This window comes from Bos taurus, chromosome 26, assembly GCF_002263795.3.
Source record: "Bos taurus isolate L1 Dominette 01449 registration number 42190680 breed Hereford chromosome 26, ARS-UCD2.0, whole genome shotgun sequence".
In the NCBI taxonomy this organism is placed as follows: domain Eukaryota; kingdom Metazoa; phylum Chordata; class Mammalia; order Artiodactyla; family Bovidae; genus Bos; species Bos taurus.
Window position 1 is genome coordinate 23,925,319 of NC_037353.1, and position 14,952 is coordinate 23,940,270.

At 37.9% G+C, this 14,952-nt stretch overlaps 1 protein-coding gene across 2 annotated transcripts in view; it reads right to left on the reverse strand.

The window, feature by feature from the left end:
- PCGF6 (polycomb group ring finger 6) overlaps positions 1 to 14,506 on the reverse strand; it is a 31,918-nt gene extending 17,412 nt beyond the window's left edge. The window contains exons 1-7 of one of the 2 annotated variants that reach the window (XM_010819844.4): positions 13,907 to 14,506; positions 13,096 to 13,195; positions 12,907 to 13,003; positions 12,060 to 12,115; positions 11,900 to 11,959; positions 10,870 to 10,978; positions 5,864 to 5,891 (exon numbers count right to left, since the gene is read on the reverse strand). In XM_010819844.4, the coding sequence (XP_010818146.1) occupies positions 5,864 to 5,891; positions 10,870 to 10,978; positions 11,900 to 11,959; positions 12,060 to 12,115; positions 12,907 to 13,003; positions 13,096 to 13,195; positions 13,907 to 14,269 (813 nt within the window). In that variant the 5' untranslated portion in view covers positions 14,270 to 14,506. The remainder of the gene's footprint in view (positions 1 to 5,863; positions 5,892 to 10,869; positions 10,979 to 11,899; positions 11,960 to 12,059; positions 12,116 to 12,906; positions 13,004 to 13,095; positions 13,196 to 13,906) is intronic. The other variant, NM_001205620.2, reaches the window with a different exon arrangement.
- Positions 14,507 to 14,952: the final 446 nt, after the last annotated feature.

Consider the following 14,952-nt stretch of genomic DNA (forward strand, 5'->3'; position numbering starts at 1 on the left):
GAGACATTCGGCTATTTTCTGGCTATAGAAAATACATACTACTAAAAATATCTTTTAAAAAGATCAACTCATTTTACCTTGAAAAAATTCCTGCCTCTGTCAACTGAAAATAGTTACCAACCCAGTAGCAAGGAAAATCCCTAGCAACCAGATTTTAATTCTGAAATACCACCCAAGGATACCTTGGAGAAATGACCAATTCTGTGTCTGGGGCAAGAGATTTAAGAGTTGGGGAGTATGAAATATCTTGTTATTACAGCCATGATTATCTTAAGATATGACAATCTGAACATTAAAATAGATCATTAAAGAGGATTTAAACCACAAATATATTTAAATGCAAAGTAAAACAAAAACACTGATTATGACTGGAGCATGCTAAAGAATCAACTCATTATTTTGAACCTGGGAAGTAAAGAGAAAGAATCAGCATTTATCCTTTCTTTCCTATATGAATGGTATTGCTGGCTAACCAAACAGAAGTTTCTCTTATAGAAGTATTTCAATAAACGGAGGAGGAATAACATCATTTTCCAAACCCTATTAAGTTAATGGACTTGACATTGAGTACCAATACTTGTTAGCATTACAAAGACACACACACAAACAGAGACAAAAACACACACACACAAAAACAAAGAGACACAAACAACCAGACATTATGTGCCTCCAGTGGACAAAACGCCACCACCTATAAAGTATTCTTAGTTCCCTCAAGTCAAACCTGTATGACCAATACTCAGACGTAACTACCAGTTTACGAGCAAGACAGAACTTGTTAAATCACAGAGATGCAACATCAAAACCCAGTCTGTAGGAAACCATATAGCACAAATGACTCAGTTTTGTCAACAATGAACTGCAAGAAAAAAGAAACAGAAATGAACTGCGAGAAAAAAAACAGAAAACTTACAGATTTAAAGATCTATCAACCAATCACAATGTATGAACATTATTTGGACCTTGATTTAAAATAAAACACTCACCGGGACTAAGATAAAAATTTGTACACTGACTAGATACCTGGTAAGAAACATCCTTTTTTGTTCCCCACTTCCAATCTTTTGAAAAATCACAAACTTACAAAGAGGTTATAAGACTAGTAAAATGAAGATCCAGATAGACTTAATCTACTTTATGAACTAGAATATTAACATATTGCTATATTTGCTTTATCTCTTCCAACATATATGTATATGTGTGTGCATACATAGACACTTATTATTTCTTAAGTTGCTGCTGCTTAGTCACTCAGTCTGAATCTTTGCAACCACATGGACTATTGCCACCAGGCTCCTCTGTCCATGGGGATTCTCCAGGCAAGAATACTGGTGTGGATTGCCATGCCCTCCTTGACGGGATCTTCCCAACCCAGGGATCGAACCCAGGCCTCCTGCATCGCAGATGGATTCTTTTCCTGTCTGAGCCACTAGGGAAGCCCATTTCTTAAGTTACTTGCAGACATTGAGATATTTTACCCCCAAATATACCTGTAGTTATCTTCTCAGAATAAAGGGACTCACCCTCATAACTACAATATAATTATGAGGAAATATTCAGGAAATTTATAACAATACAATGCAATTATCTAAATGGGTCCAAATTCAAATTTTTCCAATGTCCTAATAATGTCCTTTGTATGTTGTTCTTATTTCAATCCAGAATCTAATGAAGAACGCACACTGTATTTTGTTGTCGTGCTTCTCTAATTTCCTTTAATCTAAAATAGGTCTGTCACTTTATTTTTATCTTTCACTACACTGACATTTTTGTAACTTGTTTTTTTGGTATGATACATGTTCACTAAAAAAAGCAACTCATCTTTTAAGATTACTGAAATACTTTACAGAGGAAGTGGCAAAATGCCAGGAATTGTTTCAGAAAAACATTAGAAAGAAGGGAAGTGTGGGAGTCCCTGGTGGCCTAGTGGTTAGGATTCAGAGCTTTCGTTGCCATGGCACGGGTTCAATCTCTGCTTGGGAAACTGAGATCCCACAAGCCCTGTGGCAAAGTCCCCCAAAAACTAAGGGAAGTGGAAGAAATTCAACTGTCATTAGTTAACTGGTAAAACTGTGTGATGGCTGCATGGAGGTTCTATTCTGTCTACTTTTCAGTATGTTCAAACATTTTCATAAATAAAAGTTAAAGAAAATAAGATTCCTGGGAAAATTTTTCTGACATGTACTACTGCTTGGTGAAATATTTTTAAATTGAATGCAGCAAACAGACTTTATGATTGTCATGCCATAAGTTATGTGGTGAAAAGTTTAACTAGGCACTATTCAAATAGGAAAAGGAGTACGTCAAGGCTGTATATTGTCACCCTACTTATTTAACTTCTATGCAGAGTACACCATGAGAAACACTGGACTGGAAGAAACACAAGCTGGAATCAAGATTGCCAGGAGAAATATCAATAACCTTAGATATGCAGATGACACCACCCTTATGGCAGAAAGTGAAGAGGAACTCAAAAGCCTCTTGATGAAAGTGAAAGTGGAGAGTAAAAAAGTTGGCTTAAAGCTCATCATTCAGAAAATGAAGATCATGGCATCTGGCCCCATCACTTCATGGGAAATAGATGGGGAAACAGTGGAAACAATGTCAGACTTTATTTTTCTGGGCTCCAAAATCACTGCAGATGGTGACTGCAGCCATGAAATTAAAAGACACTTACTCCTTGGAAGGAAAGTTATGACCAACCTAGATAGCATATTCAAAAGCAGAGACATTCCTTTGCCAACAAAGGTTCGTCTAGTCAAGGCTATGGTTTTTCTTGTGGTCATGTATGGATGTGAGAGTTGGACTGTGAAGAAGGCTGAGCGCCGAAGAATTGATGCTTTTGAACTGTGGTGTTGGAGAAGACTCTTGAGAGTCCCTTGGACTGCAAGGAGATCCAACCAGTCCATTCTGAAGGAGATGAGCCCTGGGATTTCTTTGGAAGGAATGATGCTAAAGCTGAAACTCCAGTACTTTGGCCACCTCATGCGAAGAGTTGACTCATTGGAAAAGACTCTGATACTGGAGGGACTGGGGGCAAGAGGAGAAGGGGACGACAGAGGATGAGTTGGCTGGATGGCATCACTGACTCGATGGACGTGAGTCTCAGTGAACTCCAGGAGTTGGTGATGGACAGGGAGGCCTGGCGTGCTGTGATTCATGGGGTCGCAAAGAGTTGGACACGACTGAGTGACTGATCTGATCCTAGTCAGACATATTTATTTGAACTCCAAGATAAAAAATAAAAGCAGCTTTTTAAGCAGTAGATTATAACTAAAACTCCCCTATAAATGCAGAATTAAAAGAAAAATGATAAGATTGCCAAAGTGTTAGCTAAGAAAGTATTTTTTAAAAACACTGTTTTAGCAAAGTAAAAATAGTCAAAAAATGCAAAAATAGGATCATTTGTTTCTAAAACAATACATTCATTACCTCATACAGACATAAGCCTGCAAATTAACACGGGAATGTTTAGTTAATACTGAAAACGTAATGCTTCAAAACTTTAACAATAGTATAAATAAACTCCTATAAACTTATCTTTATCAACTCAAAGTCAATCTTGTTTTAAATAAATCCCACCCTTTTCCTATCCCAACTGCTTCCTGGCCCCCATTCCCCAGGCTTGTTTTGAAACAAACCCCTTACATGATCATTTCCTTTGTAAATACTTCAGCATGCATCTCTAAAAAATAAGAACTCCTTTAAAAAACATAATACTGCCACCATACTCTAAAATTTCTTAATATCAGAAAATAGACAGTAAGTGTACAAATTTCACCAACTGTCTAAATTTTTTTACCTAGTAGAAAATGATTTTATTTTTAGGGTTGTCATTACAAAGAGAATAAAAATTTTAATTTATGTATATATTATTTTTATCAGACATATTTTTGTTTTCTCAAAATGCATGCGCTAAATTTATTACAAACAATGCTTCTATTTGAAGTTTTCTTGGCCTTGGCTTGTTTTTTAACAGCTTTACTGAGATATTCATTTATCATTAAATTCACCACATTTTAAAGTATACAATTCAATGGTTTTTAGTGTATTTATATAGTTGTGCATCTATCACCATTACCTAACTTTAGAACATTTTCATCACCCAAAAAGAAACACATGCCAATTAGCAGTCACTCCCAACTTCCTCTCACCCCCAAGTGTCTGGCAACCACTAATCTACTCCGTATCTCTATGCTTTTGCCTATACTGGACATTTCATGTAAGTGGAATCAAATAACACATGGTCTTTTGGGCCTGGCTTCTTTCACTTAAATGTCTTCAAGGTTCATCCATGTTGTAGCATGTATCGATACTTCATTCCTTTGTACAGCCAAATACTGTTCCATTACATGGATATATCATACTTGGTTTATCCATTCATCAGTTGATGGATATTTATGTTACTTACAACTGGGGGCTAGCATCTCATAAAGTTTTTAGTTTTCAAATCCTATCCAAATAAACACCATACACTGATGTCCCTTGAGTCTCTTCTAATCAATATATTCTATCTATATGTTCCCTCTTTATGTCTTTCCCTTTTATTTGCTGAAGAAACAGAACTGTTTGTCTTTGTCCTGCAGTTTTCCAGTATCTAGATCTGGCTTATTATATTCCTACAGAGTAATTAAATAAGTTCCTGTGTCCCCTGGATTTCCTGTAAATTAGTAATCCAGGGGTATGATCAGCTTCACATTTGTTTGGGCAAGAACACTTCATAGGTGGCAGGCAATGTCGTATTTCTTTGATGTGTGAGGCTCCAAATTACATACATATTCTCCGTGCCCATGTGCTTTTGTGGAAGTAATAGGCTAATATTCCAACTTAATTTTTAGTTCTTTCTTCATGAGATTTTTATACTCTGTTGGCTCACCTGGCTACTGCAGGTCACTACACAGATGTCTTCAGTGACCTCTAGGAGCCTGTGACTGTACTTGTCCCATACAGAAACTGTTATGCTGCTTTCCCACCCACCACACTATGAAAGGACTTCCTAAAGTTTATCACCGTAAGTTTGGTATTTTACAACTTAGAAGAGGTTAAAAGTTACCAAACCTAACACTGCATCCCCTCCATCACAATGATCTCTGGGAAAAACCTATAGTATACTTTGTCCAAAAAAGTACTCATCTATTCCTATGCGTCAACTCACGTCCCTTAAGCCACTAGAGTCACAAAACAAAACACTATGCCCAACCAGGTATAATTCACCCATATTTTCGTGTAGACTTTGACAAAGTCACTGAAAATCTAAGCAGATGAAAGTCAGTTATTTCTTTATATTTTTATAATCCCAAGTAACTCTAAGGCCTGATTTACCCCCTTTAAAAAAGTCTCCTTTTCCTGAGTGACTCATACTACAGGAGCTGCACAGTGTGCAATGGCACCTGTGAAACCGAAGCCTTTAAGACAACTCTGAACTTAAGAATTCATTCTTACTGCTAAAGTTTCACTAAATGATTGAAGCGAAAAGTTGAGGCAAGTTAATCTGAACCAAAGATGTTACATGAAAATGAAATTATAAGTTCATATTTAACTCTAAATGCCAACTATGCAAAAAATGCTTTGAAATATTTTTTAATCACCAAATCAGTACAGCATTTGGCTTCACTTTTAAAAATTGCTCACTTATTTTTCTTTAAACCATTGTTGTGAAATAATAATAAATCCCTACTTAATAACTCTTTTCTCAAAAATCTATTATAGGAGAGCATTATTGAATATACTCCAAATTTCAACAAGTTTTATTTCTAAAATACTTTTTATTGTTACCAAAGACAGTCTCCACACGATTGTTAATCTTAAATTTGTGTCTTATAGGGCCCTCTTGTAAAGCAAATGAAAAATAAAAGTAAAATACCTTAAAATGTCCTGTGCCTTCATTAGCACTGAAAAATGAAAGCAAAATTAATCAATTTTAAACTACATATTTAATCATATAACACAGAAAAATAACATAATATAAATATTTGAGAAACATCAATTTAATCTTAAAACACAGTCACCTAATCCTTTATGAAATGAACAGATACAGTTAATTGTCATATCTGCCACCTAGTGGTAAGGTAAAGGCAGTTTTATACCATAGTTTATTTTGCTTTATATATTTTCTTCCAGGAATCAAAAGCATAGTCTTAATATTTAGATTCCCCCACATATAGCATTCTAACATTTTCCAGTTTAAAGTAAAACGTCTTTTTCTTTATCATAATTAATGTGCTTTTTTCTCAACAGTAACATTTACAAGATAGAGTCCTTACAAGAAAGCTGCTACTTTTCCTCTTGTTTTACTTGTAGCATAATCACCTGGGCATGATTTACTCAATTTGTCTTTCCCCTACAAGGACAAAGACTTTTGATTAAATCAATTACTCATATCATGAAGAGACAAGGAACAAACTTTTTTGAGCATGTACTATGCACCAGGAGTTATATTAAGTCTTCATATATTACGAATGTTTTTCATTCAGTCCTCACACTAGCCCTGTAAATCAGGTACTAGAATCTCCAGGATATGGATAAGGAAAACTAAGCTCAGAGATGATGAATAACTTACTTAGGGTTACAGAGCCAGGAAGTAATAAAGCTGGGTTTCAAACACAGGTGTACATATCAAGGCCCACATTCCTTTTTTTTTTTTTTGCCACGCTGCCCAGGATCATAGCTCCCTGAACAGAGATCAAACTTGGGCCATGGGCTGTGGCAGTGAGAGTTGCAGAGTCCTAACCACTGGACCACCAGGGAATTCTTAAAGCCCACATTCTTTCTTTCCCATCATGTGAAGAATAGGCAAAATCACAATAGCATCATCTAGAGTATTCTTATAATACAAATATAAAGACATTAAAATATACAAGTTTTAACTATAAAGTATGTTATATTGACATAAATATAAAACATCATTTATGTATACATATTATATATAGAATTTAAACCTAAGATTATAACATAATCTTAAGAGTTATAAAATATTCTCAGGAATTCCCTGGTGGTCCAGTGGTTAGGACTCTGCTTTCACTGCCAAGGGTGTGGGTTCAATCCCTGGCTGAAGAACTATGATCCAGCAAGCCATACAGCCAAAAAATAAGTAACATCAAATAAAGTAAAACAGCCTCTTCTTCATCATAAGAATTATCTCTATAGAATCCATGATGCATGGGCATGTGGCTTCTGGTTAAACGTCTAAAGAGATAGCTTCTTAGTGACAAGTCAGTTCATTCCATTTGTGGGCAACTTTGGAAAAGACTCTGATGCTGGGAGGGATTGGGGGCAGGAGGAGAAGGGGACAACAGAGGATGAGATGGCTGGATGGCATCACTGACTCGATGGACGTGAGTCTCAGTGAACTCCGGGAGTTGGTGATGGACAGGGAGGCCTGGCGTGCTGTGATTCATGGGGTCGCAAAGACTCCGACACGACTGAGCGACTGATCTGATCTGATCTGATCTCAGAAACCACTTGCTTGCACTGAATCAAATGTTTCTTCCCGTAACATACCTACTGGTCCTAGTTTCACCTTTTGGTGCTCTTGCGAATTAGATTCAGTTTTTCTGCCACCGCACATGACATGGTTTTCACACCTTTTACTGTTCTGATTACACCTCCATTTACCAACCACTCTCTTAAAATGTAGTGCCCGGAGCTGAACATAAGACCCTAGTTGGCTAGCATAGCATACAGTGAAATAGCAAGTCTCTGGTTTACTAAACACCACTGAGCTTAAGATTACATTAAATTTTTGCCGTGTCTTCTATCATATACTCTCATGTGAGTCTATTTTCTTTACCAGGCAGATGCTGTACATATTATAGCACCAGACTAACCTTTATTTCTGAATGAGACTGCATTATTTCAATATGCATATATTATAGTAGTTTAGACATGTGAGGAATACCGCATGTAGATTCTTATGACAATCCTGTGAGTTGGTATTATAATCTCTAACTTAGAAATATGGAAACCGATGACCAGAGGAGTTAAGCTACATCCTAAGGGTTACATACCTTGAGTTATGTTTTTTCTGTATACACTATACTGCCTAAGATTATTTCTTTTTATAATTTCCTACCTTACACATAGAAACTGGAAAACAAAAAGAAGTACTGTACAAGACTATCTTAAGATCACAAAAGATGCACACCAAATTTGGAGGTGGAGTGGGGAATCTCACTTGATGCTCATTCCAGCGGTTGAAAAACCACTGTCCATAGGCTGAACCCAGCTCAGTATTTTTGCTCCTCCAATTCAAGCAGGGTCATTAGCTGGATCAAATTTACCCTTATACTTGCATCAGGTTAAAAATCTCACCTGCAATTTGTCCTACCATGAAAGAGCTTCCTATGGCTTACCCTCAGTAGCCTGACTTCAGGGGTAACACCACGCTTTTCAATGTAATAAACATGTGGGGATTTAACTCTGAGGACTGGTGACTTCAAAAGGACTTCTTGCCACATTGGAAGCTTTCTTCCCCATAACCATTTGAAAACAGATAAAAGACTATTTTCTGATGTAGACAGATTACCCATCATAATCAACAACATACAAAGGTCAGTTCTCTCATTTTACAGACAGGGAAGCTGAAGAAGCTAAAAACTACAAGTTACATGAGGGCAAGGGCCATGGCTGACTTATCCAAATTACATTCCCAACAGTTAGCAGATTGCTGTGCTGGTACACAGCAGCACCTTAATAAGCATCTAATGCATTAACAGAAAGTGGTTAGTTCAATTTTACAAAGCTATATAACAAAGGAGTTAGGACTTAAATAGAGATCTTATTCCAAGTGAGGGCTTCTTTTTTTCTACAGCAGGGAATGTGTTAAAAATGGAACAGCCCTGGTAAATGGTAATGACTACTTTGAATACTGTGGTCAAGCATGTCATGATTAAGTACTGATTTGTGCTGCTGGCAGAGGCAGAGATAATGTAGCACACTTGGCACATATTTGCCATCTTTACATTACTGCCACTTTTCAAAAAAGGTTTAAAAAAAGTTCCTATTGTGCATTAGTGGAAAAGGTTACATTTCTTCAAAATAATGTTTCAGAAATACAAATTCCCTTCAATTTTCAATTTTAATTAACTAGACTTATTAAAAATCAAGTTACATGGTAAAAAGTCAAACACAATGAAAAGTAAGACTTTTTCTGATCCTAGATTCATAAACTCCAATGCCCTTTTATAGAAGTAACTGCTATCAACATTTTCTTAAATGTCCTTTCAGAAATGGTCTATCCTTGTTGTGGGGGGAAATATATACATATACACACACATATGTCCACCACCCCCTTTCTTAAAAGACATAAATGAGCACATCCTATATATTCTCTTCTACATCTTATTTTTTTTAACTTAAGAAAGTGAATTTTGGCAATTGTTCCATACTAGCACGTATGTTACTAGCACATGCTCATGTTCCACATACCATTAATTTACTAGTTCCTTTTTGGACATTTAGGCTGGAACACATTCTTTACAGAAAGTGCTGTTTTAAAGTTTGGTATTATATGATTTCTTATTCTTCTAAAGAGATCTTTATTTCATTTATCACAAAACACTACTATGTGGGCTCAGTGGAGGCATAAGAAAGGTTTCTCACCTCTCAGGGATCCATAATATTTGAGAACACAGAATGAGTACATAAAGAGATAAATACAACATAGTACAAGCTAGATACTAAATAAATAATACAGGCAACCTAGAGTTATAAGGAGGAAGTGACTGAGAAGTCAAATAGTCATCAGGGACATAAAATAGAAGATCCAGATTTTCCAAGAAAAGCATTTTAGTTTATCCCGCAAACCATGTAATTATTTCAAAAACTAGTTTGATACAGGCCAACTCTGTGATGACAGTTGGTCTAACACTGCTGCAATATAATGGAGTACACTATATGTTACAGTGTTGGAAAGAAGCAATTTATATGAATTAGAGAGATATTCAATTTTTGGAAAATAATTTGGCAAAACCAAGTAAAGTTGAAGTTGAACATATCCTGCTGCTGCTGCTAAGTCACTTCAGTCGTGTCCGACTCTGTGTGACCCCATAGACGGCAGCCACCAGGCTCCCCCGTCCCTGGGACTCTCCAGGAAAGAACACTGGAGTGGGGTGCCATTTCCTTCTCCAATGCATGAAAGTGAAAAGTGAAAGTGAAGTCGCTCAGTTGTGTCCGACTCTTAGCGACCCCATGGACTGCAGCCTACCAGGCTCCTCCATCCATGGGATTTTCCAGGCAAAGTACTGGAGTGGGGTGCCATTGCCTTCTCCGGAACATATCCTAAGACTCAACAAATCTACACTCTTAGAGAACTATCTCACAAAGACACAAGGAGATCTGTAAAAAATGTTTAAAGTGACACTGTGTACAATAGCAAAAAAATTTAGAAACAACCTAAGTGCTCCAAAGTACAAGCAAAGATAAATTATGGTATGTTTATTTTAATGGAACACCCAGTGAAAATGAGTGAACTAGTTATACATTTTAACATGGATGAATCACAGTGCTAAGTGAAAAAAGTTGGAAAACAGTATGACACCATTTAAGGTTTTTAAATGGACAAAAACAATTCTACATATTGTTTAGGAATACATACACATGTGGTAAACACATAAAAAAATGCATGGGAATGATAATCATTACTTTTAGGAGAGCAGTTATTAACCTCTAAGGGAAGCAGGGAATGAATAGGGAGAGGTAGCCAAGTGCCTTCTGCCATAATAGCAAGGTTGATTTTGAAAGCCAGATGATAGAGATATAAGTAGTTATTGTGCTACTCTCTAGTACCTTAGCTCAGGATGATTTTGTAACTGCTGGGACTTTAAAATTTCTTTATTTTAAAGTTTAGAGGTAGAGGTTTAGGGTACTCACCCAATAAACTCTAGTAATAAAGACATGTCAAGTTCAGGTGGAATACGAAACACTGATTCTAAGACTTTCTTAGTTCTTCCTTTGCTTGAAGGGACTGGCTGTGGAACAGCTATTTGATAGCCAAACAAAAAAGTTGAGTTAGAATAAAAACTTCATAAATTGAGGTATCTGAAAAATAATTACACAGATTTAACTATGATGACTATTTAAAAGATCATAAAGCACTCACTCTCCCTTTTTCAAATAACATTAGCTAAACTGTCAAAGCCAGTGAAATTAGTGACAAGCCTGGGGAGTGCTCCACAGTGGAAGGCAGACATATGTGGCTGGTTTATCAGGGCCACAAAGAAAGCTCAGCATAAAAGCAACAATAGCTGTGGGTAATCCTTAATAAGCACTACTATGTGCCAGGCCTCATGCTCAGCACTTTTTATATGCACTATTGTATTTAACCCTGATTATGATTCCATGGCGTAGGTACCACTGCTTTTTTTTTTTTAATTGAAGTACTTTACGTACTTTAACTGTAAAGAAAATGAGATTCAATTTAATGAGATTAGGCAATTTGCCTAAAGTCACCCACATAGTAAGTGGAAGAATGAGGATTTAAACTCAAATCTAACTTCCATACTGTGACATTACCATCACCATAAAAACTAGTTTTTGAGCAGTTACTATGTTCCAGGCACTGTTTTAAGTGCTTCACATTACTTAGTGAGTCCTTACAACAACTTTATAAAGTGCTACAATTATCCCTGCTTTATAGAAGAAGAAACTGAAACACTGAAGTCATCTGTCCAAGTTATAGACCTAATAAGGTGGCAGAGCCAGAATCACAATCCAGCTCCAGAGCCTCTACTCGTCAAGCCTTACAAATTGGGTTACAGTAAGTCACTGCCTTCAAAATCTTTCTCTCTCTTTGATCAAAAAATAACCAGCTATCACCAAAAAAGAACCTCAAAGGGAGTGAATTTTATTAAGTTAGTATTTTTTAATCTATAAATACATTATGATATACACCCAGACTTACCAGGTTTAGGTACTTCTAGACCTCTTTCTTTATAGAAATCATGCATTTGCTTTTTTTCTCCTAAAAAATGATAAAACACAGACTAAATTACACTTAAAATATAACTAGTAGAGTCAGAAGAGATTCGGGGATTTACAACTAGGTAATAAAATAAACTTACTTTCCTCTAGATTGATCACTAATTTGTACACTATGTCTTGTAACTGTCGGTCCAACCTAATAAAAGGAAAGGATGGAGAATACCTCAGAATTCAGAAAAAGCATTTGGTAAAGTGAATGATGCTCTTTGTGTGTAACTGTTTTCTGTTAGGAGTGAATATCTCCTTTCTCAGAGGTGAGTTACTTTTAGGTAGCACTAATGGTTCTCTTCTAAGAGAAACTCAAGTAATTACACATTGTCATAATTACAAGTAATTATAGACTCTTGAACAGTTTGCTAAATTGTTCCATGTGAACTGGTCTTATTTCCCAAATAAGAATGTGAGTTTGAGGGCAGAGACAGTACTTAAAAATTCTGTGTATCATCTGCAAAATACTCTCCTGTGAAGTAATAAAAACATAATAGTATTTGCTAAACAAATGAAAGCAGTCCACTTTTAGTGTTTTTCTTTCCTTAGCAAACTGAGCATGAAATGAAAATTTGATTAATAAGCCACAATGACTTATGACAGATAGGTTTTTCTAAAGAGGCCAGTTATTTCAGTTATTTTAAAAACAGAATTCTAGATACACAGAAAATGACAAGTCTAAATTAGCATCATCAACTTCAGTGATGGAATTTAAATCCTCAAGAAAAGAGGTCTGTACCTTTTTTTTTTTCTTTTAAGGTTTACAGCAGACGTCACAGTGCCTGGTATACAGTAAGTGCTCTGTATGTATTTCTTTAAAGAATATGCATTTCCCTTTCTCGTCATTTTGAGACAGGTCAAGAATTTACTACCAACTACACAATTTCAATCTTTCAGAAAAAGTATACCTATTATATAAATGTTACTTATTTTTCTTACCTTATGTTGTAAAGAGGTTGTGTCTGATGTACTACAATGTTGCATTTTGGACATCTGTTGCTATAGTAAAAGTGTCTGACAATGCAGCTTTTACAAACTGTTGGGAAAAAAATATTGGAATTAGAATGTTTTCAAGACATTTCAAAAACTTAATATATTATTTGGAAATGTAATGAACTATATGCTTACATGTATGAAGACATTCTGTAATGGTAGTTGCATCTATTAAATAACCTTTGCAAATGGAACACAAGATGTACGGAGTCAGCTCAGAGAGATTGATCAGGCGCTGCAAATGCAATGGAAATAGGTTACAAATCCTTGCCAAGTCATACGTCCTAAATTTTTTTTGTCAACAATGTGTAGTTTACTTTGCAACATGGAAACATGTTCTAATACCTCAGACCCTTCAAATACTCTCAAAGTTACAATAATACAATATGAACCAATGTTTCAAAAAGATCTCATTCTTTTTGGAGCTACTGTATATTGCCAGATGAAGGACATCTTACTTTATGAATTATCACAAAATGGACAAACTTTCCAGATACTGGTGTTTAATACACAAATTCTGACTGGCTGGGTATACTGTCTGAATTAATGAAGTACGCGCTGCCCCAATTAAAAAAAAAAATCTTCCCAATTAGAGATTGACTAGGTGGGGAAGGGTTTCCCCCACACTCTCAACATTCTGTAGAACTGGACTGTACTCCCAGCCACTGTAAGCTTCTAGAAGGCAGGAGAACAGTACCCTTGGCGCCTACATCCCTGGCACGCAGTAGCTTCAATAATGAGTGAGTCGGACCCAGAGAGCTTAAGTGACTGCCGGAATCTTACAAAATGAGTTGGCAGGGACAGAAGGCCAGTCCGCGCCACGAGCAGGCAGCGCAAGGAGAGGCGAGGGTGGACTCCAATGCCAAAGGATGCAGCGGCGAGCGGGGACATCCGGCCCGGCCCTAACGGCGGAGGGCCGGCGTGGTCAAACAGGGGCTATCAATACCTCCTCTTCGTCCTCGGAGTCCGGCCGGCCCCCCTCCAGCCTCAGCGAGAAGTGGCTCATCTCTTCCTCCTCTTCCTCCTCTTCTTCTTCCTCCAGGTCCTCATCTTCTTCCAACTCCTCGTCCTCGTCCTCGAAGCGGCCCCTCAAGCGGCCCAGGCTGCGCTCCGGCTCCAGCTCAGGGGGCCGGGAGCCCGAGCAGCCGGGATCCCCCGCCTCGGGTAGGGGCGGCGGGCCCTCCTCACCCGCTGCGGGTGCCGGAGTGAGGGCAGGCGGGGAGACGGGAGGCGGCGGCGGCATGGTTGCGGCTCCCTCGGCCTTGGCAGCGCCCGCGTTGCCTGCGGTTACCGCCGGGAGCCCCTCCATGCCGTAGGTAGAGAACAGATGAGGCGAGACCAGGTGGCTGGATAGCGCGGGAGTTCCGTCCGCCTGCCTGAGCTGCCAACGCGCAGGCGCTAAAGGCCTGCAGGGCCCGCTGGGAAATGTGGTTCACCGCCCCTCACCTAAGCCGGGCAGTAGGCGGAGCCACTCAGGTATATGGGGCGGGGCTTGCAGGCCACAACTTAGAATAACCTCACCCATTTTATACTTCAAAAGACTGATGCGCTCTACACTGCTTCTAAAAATGACGGAATTGGTTCCTTGGAGAAGGCAAAGGCACCCCACTCCAGTACTCTTGCCTGGAAAATCCCATGGATGGAGGAGCCTGGTGGGCTGGCGTCTATGGGGTCGCACAGAGTCGGACACGACTGAAGCGACTTAGCAGCAGCAGCAGCAGCAGCAGACAACAATATTCTGTTTGCATCAGATGCGCGGAGCCCTGAAATAGTTGGTATAACGATGTTCCATTATGAATAATAATGATTTCAACTTGAGTACCAGTGATGTTCTGTGCAAGAATATTTCCATTAGGAAGTATGAAGTTTCTACTTTGAAATATGTAAGTTTATTTGGAGGAATTAATGCTTGTATTGCCACACGGTGGAAATTTAATCATAATTCAAAGGCCATTTGTGATTCCCCATCACATAAAGGAAAGTTCATTCTAT